Here is a 17,312-nt window from a genome sequence, read left to right as displayed (position 1 = left end):
GGGTGGGGCGGGGGAAGGGCAGGGGTTAGGTGTTACTAACACCTAACCACCCCCTCAACAACGTTCAGTCGGACTCAGTTCCGACTGAACGTTTTAACCCTTTCGATCGTGCCATGAAACATCACGGCGCGATCGAAAGGGATCCGCCGCAGATTGAAGCTGATCGGCACCCCCCGCGGCGAGATCGGGGGGTGCCGATGTCAGTAAAAGGTAGTCTGGGGTCTGGCCAGTGACCCCAGACTACCGGAGCCCCCACATACCTGGTTGATCCTGCCGACCGATGGAGGAAGTGAGCGATGTGTCTCACTTCCTCTGCAGCTTGCAGGACACGAGCAGGCTCATGTCCTGCTCGTGTCCTGCAAGCTACTATACAGAATCAGTTGATGCTTTCATCAAAGCATCAACTGATTCAAGTGTCCTAAAGGGACACATGAAAAAGTAAAAAAAAAAAAAAAGTTAAAAAAAAATAAAGTGTATGAAAAAAGTAATAAAGTTATAAAGCCCAAAAATCCCTTTTTCTCTATACAAAATGAATTATATAAAAAAAGTACTAAAAATTAATAAAAACAATGCATATTTGGTATCGCCGCGTCCGTAACAACCTGTACAATAAAAGTGAAATAATATTTAATGTATACGGTGTACATCTGAAAAAAAAAAAAAAAAACGGAAAAAACCCGCCGGAAGTAATGATTTTTCACCATATCACCTTACAAAATATGCTATAAAAAGTGATCAAAAAATCATATGCACCCCACAATAGTACCAATAAAAAGCGCAGGTTGTCCCGCTAAAAATAAGCCCTCAACCAACACTGTCAACCGAAAAATAAAAATGTTACGCCTCTCAGAAGATGGCGATGCAAAAATCACTGATTTATGTCCCCATATGTGTTTTTGTTCTGCAGAATTAGTATTGCATAAAAAAATACTATAAATGAGGTATCGCCATAACCGTACCGACCTGCAGAATAAAGGCTACATGTTACTTATACTGTACGCTGCATGGCGCAAAATTTAAAGGGTACAACTCAATGCCAGGATTTTTTATTTTATTTTTTTTTTAAATCCAGCAAGAAAGAGTTAATAAAATGTATTCAGTATGTTGTAGGCACCCAAAAATGGTGTCATTACAAAATACATCACATCCCGCAAACAACAAGCCCTTATATGGCCGCGTCACCAAAAGAATAAAGAAAATATAGCATCTAGCAATGTGAAGACAAAATCACGCAAAATCGCCAAATCATTAGAATACAACTGGCGGCGTCAGGAAGGGAATATATAAGCGGTGTGAGCGAATATCAGTGGACACCCCAGATTTACAGCTTATGAGGGAACAGACACCAGAAGTGACCCCCAAAGTGACCCCCAGAGTGACTCCCCCAATCATAGGAGCTCCTGGGACATAGTAGGGAATTTGGTGTCCCCAATGTCCTCCACACAGCTTATATATTCCCTCTTCGCCATCCGCTGTGCAGTCACGTCTGGGATACTAATACTCACTACACCCCCTGATAAATTCTTTGAGGGGTGCAGTTTTCAAAATGGGGTCACTCCTTTGGGGAATCCACTTTTCTGGTACCTTACAGGCTCTACAAACATGACATGGCGTCCAGATACCAAACATCTGAATCTGTACTCCAAAAGCCTCATCGCGCTCCTTCCCTTCTGCGCCCTGCTGTGTGCCCAAACTGCAGTTTATGACACATGTTTGACACATGTATGACACTGGTGTACCCGGGATAACGGACGTAATGTCATATGTGGGAATAAACTGATATTAGGGCACAGCCGGACACAGAAGGGAAGAAGGGTTATTGGGTTTTTGGAGCACAGACGGTTTGGTTTTTGGATGCCATGACACTTTTGCAGAGCTGAAACGCCAGTAAAGTGGAATCCCCTGATATGTGACCTTATTTAGGAAACTACACCCCTGAAGGATTTATCCAGGGGTACAGAGAGCATTTTTAGCCCCCAAGTTTTGCTATAACTTATTATCCATAAATGAATACGCAGCTGATTGTGAAAGGTGAAAATGACCATTTTTCCAGGAATCCGTCCTTTCAGTGCGTAATATATTGTGCCCGACTTGTATCAGAGATGAACGCTCTGAAAGCTGTTGTGCCCGGGATACCCGCTTACCAGTTTTTGGAGTGTCTCTGCTGACATAAGTCTGGCACAACATATCGGGTACTGAAATGGCGAATCTCTGGAAATTTTTCATTTTTAACTTCTCATTATCAGTTGCGATTTCATTTCTGGAAACTAAATAAATGCAACACTCAAGGGTTAAAAATTCTCGCTACGCCATTTGATAAATCCCATCAGTGGGCTAGTGTCCAAAATAGGGTGACATGTCTGCAGATTCCACTTTATTGACAATTCAGGGGCTTTGCAAAAGTGACGTCCAAAAACCAAACTGTGCTCCAGAAACCAAAATAGCGCTCCTTCCCTTCTGCGCCCTGCTGTGTGCCCAAACTACAGTTTATGCAACATGTATGACACTGGTGTACCCGGGATAACGTACGTAATGTCATATGTGGGTATAAACTGATATTAGGGCACAGACGGACACAGAAGGGTTATTGGGTTTTTTGGAGCACAGATGGTTTGGTTTTTGGATGCCATGACACTTTTGCAGAGACCCTAAACTTGCCCCTACAAAATGGGGTTTACAGTTACCTCCAGGTCTCTCCAAAAGGAACATGGCCCCCAGAAAGTCCCTCTAAATCTGTACCCCAAAAGCTAAAAAGCGCAGTGCTCCTTCCCTTCTGAGCCCTGCTGTGTGCCCAAGCAGCAGTTTACACCCACATATATCATTTTTTGCCCCTCGGGATGGCCCCTTAATAGTTTTAGGAGTGCAGGTCTCTGACAACACAAAGTGGGTGCAACGTATTGGGCACCGAAATGGCATATTTCTTTCAAAATTTCAATTTTCATTTTGGACATTCATTTTTTGGAAGCATTTTAGGCACAAAATGATAATACCCCTTGATTCATTCCTTGACAGGTGTAGTTTATAAAATGGGGTCACTTTTGAGGGGTTTCCATTGTATTGGTACTTTAGGGGCTCAGCAAATGCGACATGGCACGAGAAAACTATTCCAGCCACATCTGCCCTCCAAAATCCAAATAGCGCTCTTTCCATTCTGAGCCCCATCATGTACCCATACAGCAGATTATGGCCACATATGGGGTATTGCCATGTTCAGGAGAAATTGTGTAACAAACTGTGGGGGGCTTTTAATTCTTTAACTACTTGCAAAATTAAAAATATGGCGCTAAATGGACGATTCATTGTGAAAAAAAAGTAATTTTTCATTTTTACGTCCCAATGTTAATAAAATCTGTGAAACAGCTGTGAGGCCAAAATGCTCACCAAACCCCTAGATAAATTCTATGAGGGGTGTAGTTTCCAAAATGGGGTCACTTTTAGGGGGTTTCCACTATATTGATACTTTAGGGGCTCTGCAAATGCGACATGGGACTTGAAAAATATTCCAGCAAAATCTGTCCTTCAAAAGCCAAATAGCCCTCTTTCCATTCTGAGCCCCGCCATGTTCCCATACAGCAGATTATGGCCACATATGGGGCATTTCTGTGTTCAGGAGAAATTGTTTAACGAACTTTATGGAGCTTTTTCCCCTTTATCCTCTTGTGAAAATGAAAAATGTGGGGCTAAATTGACAGTTTATTGGAAAAAAAGTAATTTTTCATTTTCATGGCCCAATGTTAATAAAATCTGTGAAACAGCTGTAGGGTCAAAATGCTCACTCTACCCTTTGATATGTTCTGTGGGGGGTGTAGTTTCCCAAATGGGGTCACTTTTAGGGGGTTTCCACTGTATTGGTACTCTAGGGGCTCTGCTAATGCGACATGGCACCTAAAATTATTCCAGCAAAATCTGCCATCCAAAAGCCAAACAGCGCTCTTTCCATTCCAAGCCCCGCCATGTCCCCATACAGCAGAATATGGCCACACATGGGGTATTGCCGTGTTCAGGAAAAATTGTTTAACAAACTGTGGGGGGACTTTTTCTCCTTTAACCCCTTGTGAAAATTAAAACTTTGGGGATAAAGTGACATTTTAGTAATTTTTCATTTACACATCCCAATGTTAGTAAAATCTGTGAAACAACTGTAGGGTCAAAATGCTGACTATACCCCTTGATGAATTCTGTGAGGGGTGTAGATTCTAAAATGGGGTCACTTTTGGAGGGTTTCCATTGTTTTGGTACTCTAGGGGCTCTGCAAATGAGGCATGATGCCTGAAAATTATTCCAGCAAAATCTGCTGTTCACACCCCCAGTGTCGCTCCTTCCCTTCCATGCACTGCCGTGTACCCAAAAAATCAGTTTACGCCCACATGTGGGGTATTTCTGTGCACGGGAGAAATTGCATAACAAAATGTGAGATGCATTTTCTCCTTTAACCCTTTGTGAATGTGTTAATTTTAGGTCTAAATGAATGTATTAATGAAAAAAAATGAAATGTCTAAATTTCACTTCCATATTATGTTTATTCTTATGAAAAACTTAAAAGGTTAACAAACATCCCAAATGCTGTTTTGAATAATTTGAGGGGTGTAGTTTTGAAAATGGGGTGATTTATGGGGGTTCTATTATACAGGCCTTTATAATTCCTTACAGAACTGAAGCGGTCCCTAAAAAATTGGTTTGGAGAATTTTCTAGCAAATCTAGAAAATCGCTGTTACATTTGTAAGCCTTGTAACGTCCAAAATAAATAAAAAGACAATCAAAAGATGATTCCGATATAAAGCAGAGATATGGGAGATAATATTTATTCATGTATTTGGGTGGTATGACTATCTGCCTGAAAAGCAGAGAATTTCACATTTTGAAAATTGCAATTTTTTCCAAATTTCCATCAAATTTCCTAGTTTTTTTTATAAATAAATACAAAAATATTGATTAATATTTACCACTAACATGAAGTATAATGTGTTACGAAAAAAACAGTCTCAAAATCATTTGTGTAAGTTAAACCGTCTCAAAGTTATTGCCATTTAAAGTGACACATGTCAGTTTTGAAAAAAAAGGCCTGGTCTTTAACATACTTTTGGGCCTGGTCCTTAACCGGTTAATCTGCAGGTGCGTATTGTGTTATTGCAATAAGCAGCTGCCAATACTTTTTACTTATCTGTCCATACTCACTTAGAACTTAAGTCTAGTAGTCTTGTAGTCTCAGGCCTTACTATAACTCCTAGGCAGCAGGCCCGCTGCCTCGGGGTCATGTTTGACACAGACTTTCCCTTCATCCCTCATATTGAATCACTCACACGTTCATGTCACCTCCACCTCAAAAACATCTCCAGAATACGCCCTTTCCTTACCAGAGATACACTAAAGACAGTTATTGTCTCTCTGATTCATTCTCGCCTTGACTACTGTAACTCCTTACTAATCGGTCTTCCCCTCACTAAACTCTCCCCTCTACAATCTATTCTGAATGCAGGGTCCAAAATAAAATATAAAGTTATCACCCTCATCCACAAGGCTCTCCATAATGCCGCACCTCCCTACATTTCCTCCCTCATCTCTGTCTACTGCCCAACTCGTGCTCTCCGCTCACTCAATGACCTAACACTTACATCCTCTATTATCAGAACCTCTCACGCTCGTATACAAGACTTCTCCTGAGCTGCGCCACTTCTCTGCAATGCTCTACCCCGGACAATCAGATTAACTCCCAATTTCTACAGTTTTAAAGGCAAACTAAAGACGCATCTTTTCCGACAGGCCTATCACAATTTCTAACGTAAACCCTTCCGTACCATAATTAGAATCCCCAAAATTTAACCCTCCTCTGTTCCAGCTCCCACATTACCCCACATGATATGATGCCATCTCAAGCTAACTTTATAGGTCCAAGCTCCATCCACATGTTAAAGGACACTACTGGTGACGGCTCATAAAGTTTTAAGTTTGTGTAATGACAGTAACCTCTATTACAAAAGTGTCTGACCTCTGCATAAGCAATAACGCCCCTGCTACCTCTTGTGTCACCCCCTCTACCTCATAGATTGTAAGCTCTTGCGAGCAGGGCCCTCAGTCCCATTGTGTGAAATGACTTTCTTTGTAATGTATCTTTCTGTCTGTATTTGAACCCTATAAACTGTACAGCGCTGCGAAATATGTTGGCGCTATATAAATAAAATGTATTATTAATAATAATAATAATAATGAGTCAATCACTAACAATAAAAAATCTGTATCAGGTATTACCCTCAAGTAAGAAAGAAAAAACCAATAGTGGAAAGTCCCACATCCACCCCAAGAGGATATATATTATTATTAAATACGTTAACCTTTATTATTATCAAAAGTTAAAATAGAGAATTCACCCTTCAAAAAGAAAATGTGCAGGTGCGTGAGTAAAAAGTCACTGACCGACAAATAACTGCAGCAATATTTCCTAGGTTAATATTAGGAATCCAGCACAATGCCTGCATAGATTCACCGCAGTATAAATGTGTCAGGGGATTTAATAAATAAATAAATAGAACGGCACTAAACTAGATCTAACACACTGATATTAATTTTTATTTCTCAGTGTTCATTTTGTTAGCCCCATATTTATCAGTCCCATTAAAATTAGATCTAGACCGAGCCTACGGGGCAGTTCACAGCCTCCCACCTCCGATCTACTAGAACCAGGAAAAACTAATTTTCAGCGTCTCCCTGGTTAAATGAGATCATTCAAACTGCCAAAGCTTACTAAGACCAGCAAGGATCTCTATCAATTCCGGAGATCATCTAGCCCCTAAAGTTAGAAAAAATGCTAACCCCTAACACGTTTCTAGGCTGTGATATCTTGCAGCCATTCCTCCCTGCTCACACTGTACAGCGCAATAGGCACTGCTTTGAAGAAGGATGTACCTGACAGACTGTTAGGAACGTCCTTCTGACTGTAAAGAGCTACGGTACCGGGACCGATAGCCCTTTACCTGGGGCACAGATCGGGAAAGCCGACAGTGCGCTGAATTCAGCGCACTGTCGGCTTTCCAGCAGTATATAGAACTGCCTGTGCCCCGGACCAGGAAAGGTCCTCTTTAATAACATGCACAGAAACCGAACAGCCACCATATGCACTGGGACCATTGTATATATGGCTCCTGAGGTGAGAATACAATTTACTACTTTTTCAATTGTATTTATATGACTATTACTAATAAAACTTATCCTCTATCTACAGAATAGGGAATAGGTTCTGATTTTATTATCCTTCATTAACTTCCTATTATGTAATGTAATAAAATAAATATGTATGAATAGGCCCCAGGTTGTGTTTACTGAATGACACATTATAATATGGATAGGTACATACAGGATTAGTAAGGAGAATACAAGATGTAACACCAGTAACAATGGTTCCCTTGTTTATGGCAGATGCAGACTGGGGAGGGGTACAGCGCCGGAGTAGACTGGATTTCACTTGGAGTATTCATAATCGAAATGACCAGTGAGTGTGTATATGATCCTACAGTGTTTTATGAAACATCCTCCAGCGCCAAGGACATCATTAAAAAGGTGAGTATGTTCCCAGACGCTGTGGTAGGAGATGCAGTGAAGACAGTTTTGCACATATAGGCCAACAATTTCTTTGTTTTTCACGTATTTTGTCAAAAACTGAAGCCTGCCAAGAAACAATTAAAATGTCCTGTTTTGGGATAAGAGGAGATGTTACCCATTCACTGAAAATATCACGACAGTAGACATCACATTATGAAGAGCAGCATTAAGGAAAAGTGATTTGTTGTCTATTATTGACCTCAGTGATCAGATTCTTGTCTTGTGCTCAGGTCACAGGTTCCAGATAATAAATCTAAATACATTTCTCTTTATCATCTCCTACAGAAAGATCCTGCCAAATGCTTAGGAGTCCATGGGAACATCAGAGGACATTGCTTGTTCCAGCACATTCATTGGGTCTCAGTGGAAGTCTTTAAAATGGACCCACCGTACATCCCTGAAGAAAGTATACTTACAGAACTGTTACTTGGTCCTGATCCATTTACTATTGGCTCCCTTAATGTTTTACTTTGTTGGGTCTGTTCTACCTTTTACTTAACATCAAATGGAAGATTATTTTGGGAGCAGCTATTCTTTACTTTTACTGTTATAGAAGACCTGACAACCTGATTTATTAATAATATATTTCTAGTCTCCCATTTTGTCACCCTCTACTCCTTTCCAATCCTTATACAAACTAAAAACCACTATTACCAGTCCTATAAGGTATACGCCATTTGCTTTAGCAAACCATTTATTTAGGCTCCAGCTCTGTTCTGTCATCTTTCAACGTGGATGATTTTGCATTTTTTGTTGGGTAAGACTGAAGTGTGAATGGCCCCAGAGAAACACATAGGGATATTTAATGTTTAAATTTCTCTCCAGGATTAGGCCTTATTCATATGTCAGTATTCTGGTCAGTGTTTTGGATTTGTAATTGTTAGCCTAAACCAAGAGTAGGTCAAAAACACAGATCTCTTCATTGTACCTTATCACTGAGTAAGGGGGTTTTCACAGTTGCGCCTGGTGTCCGGTTTGTGTATTCCGCTGTGTTTCAGTCTTCAGCCCTGGCAAAACTGGACAGAGGACAGAAATCACTTGAATGGGTTTGTAAAGGTGACCTCCCGTGTCTGCCTGTGGCCTGTCCACAGGGAAACCGTTGGACATGCAGGACTTTGTGTCTGGCTAAAAAAAACACATTTCCCCACGAACAGGCCGCAGGCGGACATGGGCGGCCACCTTCACAAACCCATTCAAGTGAATGGCTTTTAAACCTGACCGCCAGTTTTCGTCCCCTGTCCAGTTTTGCCGGGGCTGAAGACGGAAACCTGGCAGAATGCACACATCGGACACCAAGCGCAAGTGGGAACAAAGCATCACTGAGTCAGGGTTTTGTCGTCTGATGTCTAAATAAAGCCTTATAAAAAATATGGCTGGTTTCTTCTAAAAATAACAAAACACCTGTCTGTAGATTGTTAGAGGTATTGCAGCTCAGTCGCATTAAAGTGAAAAGACTTGAGCTGCAATACAACTAACATCCTTTAGAGAAGTGCTTTAATGTTTTTGTTAGAAAGTAGCCATGATTTTCTAGATTTAGTTAACCCATTGAAGAGGGATAGTGTCTTGGGTACTTTTTACATTTGAAGACGTTCCTGAACTATTGTCAGGACTGTTCTGATTAGTCACCAAGATCACCACACTGTCGGCTTTCCAGCAGTATATAGAACTGTCTGTGCCCCAAACCAGGATAGGTCCTCTTTAAGTGGTATGAAGGTGACCTGATTTATTTTTCATATGCCATCTAAGTTATGTCATCAGAGCAAGTTGTGTACCCGGGACTCTAGATGATCATGAGGAGTAAACCAGAAAAATAGATGTCCAGTATTAACCAGGGACTCTCTATATGGATGATGTTCCTCAATACTCTGAAGACATTTTATTAAGATTAAGGAGACCAGAAGCCAACATATCAACCCAGCTACTGGCTGTAAGTATGTGCTATAATTTCTGCTCTAAAAATCATAGGCATACTGTATCTAACACATTTTTACACTTATGTTAAATGGATTTCCCTATGTTCATGATAACACCAGTAAATAGTGCTATCTTGGGTAGGTTGGGAAATACAAAGATGTGAGATGGACAGCAATTAAGGGGTATAGAGAAGTTCAGATTCCTTGAAGCGTGCGCACTGTCCTATACAATCCAGATAGCTCCGCCAACACAAGAGTCCGATAATATCCTAGTGGGCTAAAGGACCTTTGATGACATCAAAGGTCCTTTAGCCCACTAGGATTTAGCATCTACCACAAGAATAGCCCCAGAGCGAATATTCAGCCCAAGAAAGGTGAGTATAAGTCTATTTTTTATTTTTATACACCTCACCTGGGCTGGCCCAGCCAGGCACTTCCTGCGACCACGATTGTTACGTCACTGACATTTTAATGAAACTGTCATGATGTCAATTGTCAACGTGTCCCATCTGACCACCGAGGCCCAATCACAGGGTTAACTGGTCTTCCAAGGCCCATTATTTCATCCAGGAGGCCAGAAAAAGCCGGAAGATGACCACAAAGGGCCATGATGGAGCTTAGAAGAGGTGAAAGAAGGAGAGTACCCGCATTTATTAAGTTTCTGAACTTCCCCTCGGCTTCTGCTTATTATTTTCTGGGGTCTAAAGAGTATAATAGTGATTTGTGGGTGGCAAACTGCAAATCTCTTCAGTTGACCCAAATATTATAGAAAATTCATGATGGAGCTCATCTCTAGCCATGACCCTTCAATGAGCTAAACAGCAGGGATGGCAGGTGTCTTGCCCCACCCCCCCCACCCCTGTGATATTGCTGTCCTATTCTCAGGATTGGTCATTGATATAAAAGTCTTAGAAATTCCTTTAAGTATTACAAATGATGCAAGATATAAAAATAAAGGGTATTAATTAAATAATTACATTTCTAGGAATTGATAATAACATGGCTTTCACTCTAGTGTAGGTATCAGTAACTACATTAACAATAATGTGGTGTTACATTACAATATGTCAAAAAGCTAAATGTACTTCCCCACTTAATTCTACTTCCATGGCTCTAGTAACAGTTTTTATAAGAGGGTGTTGGAGAACTGGAAGAAAATCCAAGTATTGTCTAGTGACTCATAGCACGCTTTGCTCCAACAACTGGTACAAAGTTAAAGGATTATTGGGAAAAACAAGCTGTGTGCTAGACCATGACATGTGAGGATTGAGTATATCAATAATGGAACACTTATGTGTACACTAATGCTCTTTGATCATCGATGAAACTGAGAAAGATTTCATTAGATAAACTTACAATTCAGTGTTTTATAAGAAGTTGAGATTTGGAACAGAATTCTTTTTGTAAATAATACAGTGTGTTAAGGTTTTGGAATAGTAACAATTTCACTGGCCAAATGCTTTAAAATCCACCCCCTGAAATGTGTTTCAGTTTAACATTACCACCACTTTAGGGTAATATTGGAGTTGATGATATTACACAAATATGTTCTGAAGCCATCTTTCCCTCGCCTTGGGAAGACTCCAACACCACTCGTTTCCGTTGAATTAAGCAAAGCAGACATTTCTCCAAGAAGCAAGACTCCTTCTAGTGATAGGTTTTGGCCTGTAATTAAACCCTACTTACACAAAGAAAACGAAGGAATATGAAAAACATGTCTGTATAATCCCACTGATAATAATGTGGGCAATGAAACTATACAAAACTGCTATCACCATATTTGTAATGACCCATACTATAAAAATATCCTGTTATTTATCCCACATGGTCACAAAAGGAAAATTACAGAAATAGGATTTTTTTGTTCTTCAGATCGCCCAAAAAAAAAAAAAAAAGTGATCAGAAGTCATATTGTATGAACCCCAAAATGGTACCAAAACCGTATCTCTATATCTAAAAGTAATACAGTTATGGTTGTCAGAATATGGATGACACAAAAACAACTTTTTAAATGCATGTATAATTGTAAATGTATAAATGCTTGTATAAAAGTAAAAAAATTAAAAATCCATATACAGTAGATTTTCTATTGTTGTAATCATACATAAAGAATAAAAGTAGTATGTATGCCACACAGGGGATTACAAAAAAATAAAAACATGAAAAAGTTGGAATTGATGTTTTGTTTTTTCAAATTTATGTATAGGATAGCCAAGATGATTGTCTATAAAATGATGGTAGTCTCATGTTCGAAACTATAGTGGATGGTGAAATATGGAGCCTGAAAGTCAGAAGTTCAAAACATTGTTTCCCTTTTGCTCATCAGCGTATGATGATCAACATCGTCATTAGGAGAGCAGCAGCATGGATTAAACTTTTAGGCTAAGGACCCACATAGCGGGCCACAGTAAAATAGCGGTGTAGGAAAAACTGTGGCAGCAACGCATCGTGATTTTTCTTGCAGCACTTTATACTTTCTGCTTCCATTATACTATAGGGACATTGCCGGCGTTTTCATATGCATAATTGATATGCTGTGATTTCCGAAACCACAAGGGGTTTGGAAATCGCAATGTGTCCATTGCACATATTTGTCCACAATGTGTGGATGAGATTCGCTACAATTCAATCCACCTTGCAGGGATTGTAAAACCCCACATTTACAACACGTGGGGCTCCGGCCCCAATCTCCTTTTTTGTTGTTGCCCCTCCTCTTCAAGATTTCCGCCTCTGATCTCAATGAAGTCCCTGTGCGCTGGTTCAGACGTCTACGTATCAGCGTGATGACGCCGCCTACGCTGATATGTAGACATCTGACGTCTGCCGAGAGAAGAGGATAACGGAGGCAGCGGGAGCAGCAGCAGCGCAATCGGTAAGTATAATAATAATGGGGTGTAAAAGGGAACCTGGAAACTATAGGCCAGTAAGTTTAACTTCTGTGGTGGGAAAGATATTTGAGGGCTTTCTAAGAGATGCTATCCTGGAGTATCTAAATGTAAATAATCTTATAATACCCAATCAGCATGGGTTTATGAAGAATCGGTCCTGTCAGACTAATCTGATCAGCTTCTATGAGGAGGTCAGTTCAAGACTGGACATGGGTAATGCAGTAGACGTGGTGTATCCGGACATGGGTAATGCAGTAGACGTGGTGTATCTAGACATGGGTAATGCAGTAGACGTGGTGTACCTGGACTTTTCAAAGGCTTTTGATACTGTTCCGCATAAACGGTTGGTATGCAAAATGAGATTGTTGGAACTGGGGGAAAACATATGCATTTGGGTTAGCAACTGGCTCACTGATAGGAAACAGAGGGTACTTGTTAAGGGTAAATATTCAGACTGGGCCACAGTCACCAGTGGGGTGCCACAAGGGTCAGTATTAGGTCCTCTCTTGTTTAATATCTTTATTAATGACCTGGTAGAGGGTTTACAAAGCAGGGTGTCTATATTTGCAGATGATACTAAACTTTGTAGGGTAATCAATAATGAGGAGGATAGTAGAATATTACAAGGGGATCTAAGGAAGCTGGAAGCATGGGCGGAGACTTGGCAAATGAAGTTTAATGTTGACAAATGTAAAGTAATGCACTTTGGGCGACGTAATAAAATGTATGATTATGTACTTAATAGTAAATTACTGGGTAAGACTGTCAATGAAAAAGACTTAGGGATTTTGGTGGACAGCAAGCTTACCTTTAATGACCAGTGTCCGGCAGCTGCTGCCAAGGCAAATAAAATTATGGGATGCATCAAAAGAGGTCTAGATTCTCATGACAAGGACATAGTTATGCCTCTATACAAATCACTGGTACGGCCACACTTAGAATATTGTGCACAATTTTGGGCCCCGATATACAAGAAAGACATAAGTGAACTTGAAAAAGTGCAAAGACGGGCAACCAAAATGATTAGGGGAATGAGTGGACTGGAGTACAACGATAGATTAACAAACTTGGGGTTATTCAGTTTAGAGAAAAGACGTCTACGGGGAGATCTAATAACAATGTACAAATACATGAAGGGACAATACAAAGAACTTTCTAAGGATCTTTTTACTCCTAGGCCAGTGACAGTGACAAGAGGACATCATCTACGTCTGGAGGAGAGAAGGTTTCACCAGAAACATAGAAGGGGATTCTTCACAGTAAGAACAACGAGGCTCTGGAACTCTCTGCCCCAGGATGTGGTGATGGCAGATTCACTGAACAAGTTCAAAGTGGGCCTGGATGCCTTTCTTGAAGAGAAAAATATAATGGGTTATGGTCTCTAGATTTTAAGGACACGTTGATCCAGGGTTTTATACTGACTGCCAGATTTGGAGTATCTCCAGCAGGTAGCGGCCTATTTACCAACCTCCCTGGAACCTGATCACTGCCGCCCCCGCTTCCCCTTGTACTATAGGCCGCAGAGGCCGGCAGTGAATAGGCCCGGGCCAGGCCGCGACCCCACTACCGCTATTATTATACTTTCTTTTCAGACCCTCGAGTATAATGCCCCAGGGGAGAAGAGGGAACATAATAAACAATGTTACTTACGTCTCCAGGATCCGATGTTAATCCTAGCTGGCTTGGGGCCTATATGGTAATGCACAGACGTCACGTGGTCTGGTATATTACCATATAGGCCCAAAGCCTGTGCTAGCAGTACCATATAGGCCCGAAGCCTGCTAGGATTAAAGAGGACCTTTCATGGGTTTGGACAAAGGCAATTGTATATACCGCTGGAAAGCCGACAGTGGCCGAAAAGACCTCTGAGTATAATAATAGAGCTTGAAGGGTCCACTGTGGTCCCTGTAACCTCTATTATGCCCCACAGCGGCCCCCCTGCAACCTCTATTATGCCCCACAGGCTATTGTGCCACTATGGGGCATAATATAGGCTGCAGGAGCCGCTGCGGGATATATATATATATATATATATATATACATATATATTTATATATATATAAAATATATATATGGGTTGGGTGCGTGGAGAAGTGAGGAGTCAAAGATGTCTATGTTTCAAACTTTACAGAGTCAAGACACAGCTGAAAGAAGTGGTCATGGCGGTCCAAAGGGAAGAGATGGGAAATGTGGGGAGACGTCTCCTGTGAGTATTAGTGCATTGTATTTATTGTAATGCCAGAAAATAGGAATCGCATTTGAAAAATGCATTTTTAGGGCTAATTTTTTCATTTTATTCCATACCTCCCAGACCCTCCGGTAAGTAGGGCCCTGCCAAAGTCAATTCCCCAGGGCCCCACAAAGCCTAGATCCGCCACTGGTGCTGGCACTCTCCTGCGTTGAGACTTCTGGAGAGTGGTGGCAGAGATTGTGAAGGGAAGGGAGGAATTTAGCAGCATCAGGATTTGAGGGAAGGTTGAGTGGTGAGGGTTTGGTCATGGGGAAGTTACTGCAGCTGTGGTGCTCTCCCAAGAGGAACAGCGTACCAAGCTTCTGTGTTTTGCTTGTTAGGCGTTTTCATTTTGTGCGATGTTCTACATTTATTTGAAGGAAAAGTTCTAATTTTTCCCAGTTGATGTTTAAAACTGGGAAAAAAGACAATGAAAACTGATTATTATAAGGATCTCAGCAATCCAATCAGATAAGCTGCTGAATGAGTCTATTGGTAAGCAACCCATGTACACTTTAAGAGAAATTTCGGGCTTTATTTTATTTTTCTATTTAAATTGTTAGATTCTGCTCTGACGCTGCTTTCTTAATCCTCCCAATCTGTAAAATGGCAGGAAGTTCGGGGCAGACAGGTCAAATATACAATCCAATGAGTCCATGAATTAAATCAAAATAAAGGAAATAAGAAATGCAGAAACATTATGAAAATGATACAATTGCAGCAGTAACTAGTAGAATATTAACTCATACAATATGTTACTTCTCATAAGGACAAGTTGTTCATCAGTAAATGGCAACGCAACTTTAACAGTGTCTCTAAATCAACAAAGTTTGATGTATACAAGGCACCAATGTTCTGCGTCTGTTTCATTTTTTCTCTTAAAATGAATAGATGGTCTGTGCTCTCCAGATAATTGCTTGCAGGCAAAAGGTTATACATATAGATGTAGCGAGGGGGTGTAATGTGCTATCTGAGGTCTGCACAGTACCAGTGCAATTCATTGTTTGTGTATAGTAATTCTATATACTGTTCCATCATCTAAATTTACATCATACATTTCATATTTACAACTATATCATTATTGTCATAAATACTTACAATGATATGTTAAGACTTCTGCCCATGACAAGACATTTACCCCTAATCACATTCGTATTTTTTCCTAAAATATACTTACACGTTCGATTAGTTGTCCACAAATCAGAACACTGCGTAAAATGTATCATAAAGGATGAATGGGAATTATAGCTTACTTTTGTTTAACACCATGTACACAAACAGATGATATTTGACTAAAATCCACAGCAAAATTTCACGTGACATTCGTCAACATGAAACAATAAAGTAAAAGATGAAAACCCTTTTTCCTCTATATGTACAGGATGTCCCTATCACAGTTACAGACCTCGGTGTAAAGAGATCATTGGAATGATCTCAGTACTGTCCATTCATATGTTTGTACATCATAAGCAGGTCACCCTAAGCCATCTTTTTTTCCAAACTGAACAATCCCAAATTTGATAACCTGTCTTTACAATCCAACCCACCGATCACTGTAATTACTTTGGTTGTTCTCCTTTGCACCTAGCTCTAGTTCAGATATATTTCTTATAAGTAGGTGCCCAAAATTGTGCATAATATTATAGATTAGAAACATAAAAAATAAAGAAAAAAATACACAGAGGTATAACTGAACTGAGATGACGTCACTACAGGTTATGCGGTCTAGGTTTTGAACCTGTAATAGAGGCGCTATGTTGTAGAAACGTACTTGTACTGTACTTCTATTTCCGATCAGCACGGTGGCTCAGTGGTTAGCACTGTAGCCTTGCATACAAACTCCATATTCAGGACTTCAGCGCTGCAGGGAGTTTGTATGTTCTCCCCATGTATTGTGGGTTTCTTCCCACACGCCAAAGAAATAATACTGATAAGAAATGTAGATTGTGATCCCTATATGGGATAGTGATTGTCAATTTTTGCAAAGCGCTGTGGAATATGATGGCGCTATACAAGTAAACATAATAAATACTTCTGCTTCCTGCTCAATCCACTCATCTCCCTTTACTGTTGGAGTCAGCATTATGACTTCTACCTTTTACTGTTAGAAATGCCTCTGCTCATGCTGGGTTCCTCTTTGAGAAGAAAGTCTAAAAGGAATGTGCATAGGCAGCCCAGGGGCCTTCATTAGGCCCACTAGCTGCCATGTAAAGGCATCAGAATACATACTAACAAGATGTCTGACCCCTGTGATCTTGTTTGCAGATGTTCCAATGCCCACAGAAGGGAGCCCCCTCTCTCCAAAACCCCTTAAATGCTGTGGTTGATATTGACAGTGGCATCTATATGGTTTAATACCCAGGATCACAGATTTTCCAATCCCAGACAGAAGAGCAAATGACAGCCGGGTATCCGCATCTGAGTGTGCAAGAGACCCCATATTATGCTGTCGCAAATGACATAAAATTTCAATTGCAGCAGAATAAGGCCCATTAGTGACAGACATAGATAGTCACCAGACAATGTTATGGGAATGTTTTTCAACCACATGAAGGCTAAAAAAAAATCCTATGAAGTCTTGGGGGATGATTGTGCCATGCCTTCTATTTGTCAGTTTGCCACTTGTCATAAATTGAGAGGGACAGAATCCTTCGAGAGGGACAGAATTTAGCTTTATTACTTCAGCA

At 40.5% G+C, this 17,312-nt stretch overlaps 1 protein-coding gene across 1 annotated transcript in view; it reads left to right on the top strand.

Moving 5' to 3' along the window:
* Positions 1 to 7,477: 7,477 nt before the first annotated feature.
* Positions 7,478 to 17,312, top strand: part of LOC142204508 (olfactory receptor 2B8-like) — a 43,014-nt gene continuing 33,179 nt past the window's right edge. The window contains exons 1-2 of the mRNA XM_075275823.1: positions 7,478 to 7,552; positions 7,880 to 8,071. Coding sequence (XP_075131924.1) covers positions 7,478 to 7,552; positions 7,880 to 8,071 — 267 coding nt within the window. The remainder of the gene's footprint in view (positions 7,553 to 7,879; positions 8,072 to 17,312) is intronic.

The sequence above is a fragment of the Leptodactylus fuscus genome, chromosome 5, assembly GCF_031893055.1.
Source record: "Leptodactylus fuscus isolate aLepFus1 chromosome 5, aLepFus1.hap2, whole genome shotgun sequence".
Taxonomy (NCBI): Eukaryota; Metazoa; Chordata; class Amphibia; order Anura; family Leptodactylidae; genus Leptodactylus; species Leptodactylus fuscus.
The sequence above is the reverse complement of the archived record's forward strand: the minus strand, read 5'-3'. Positions and strand labels throughout refer to the sequence as shown.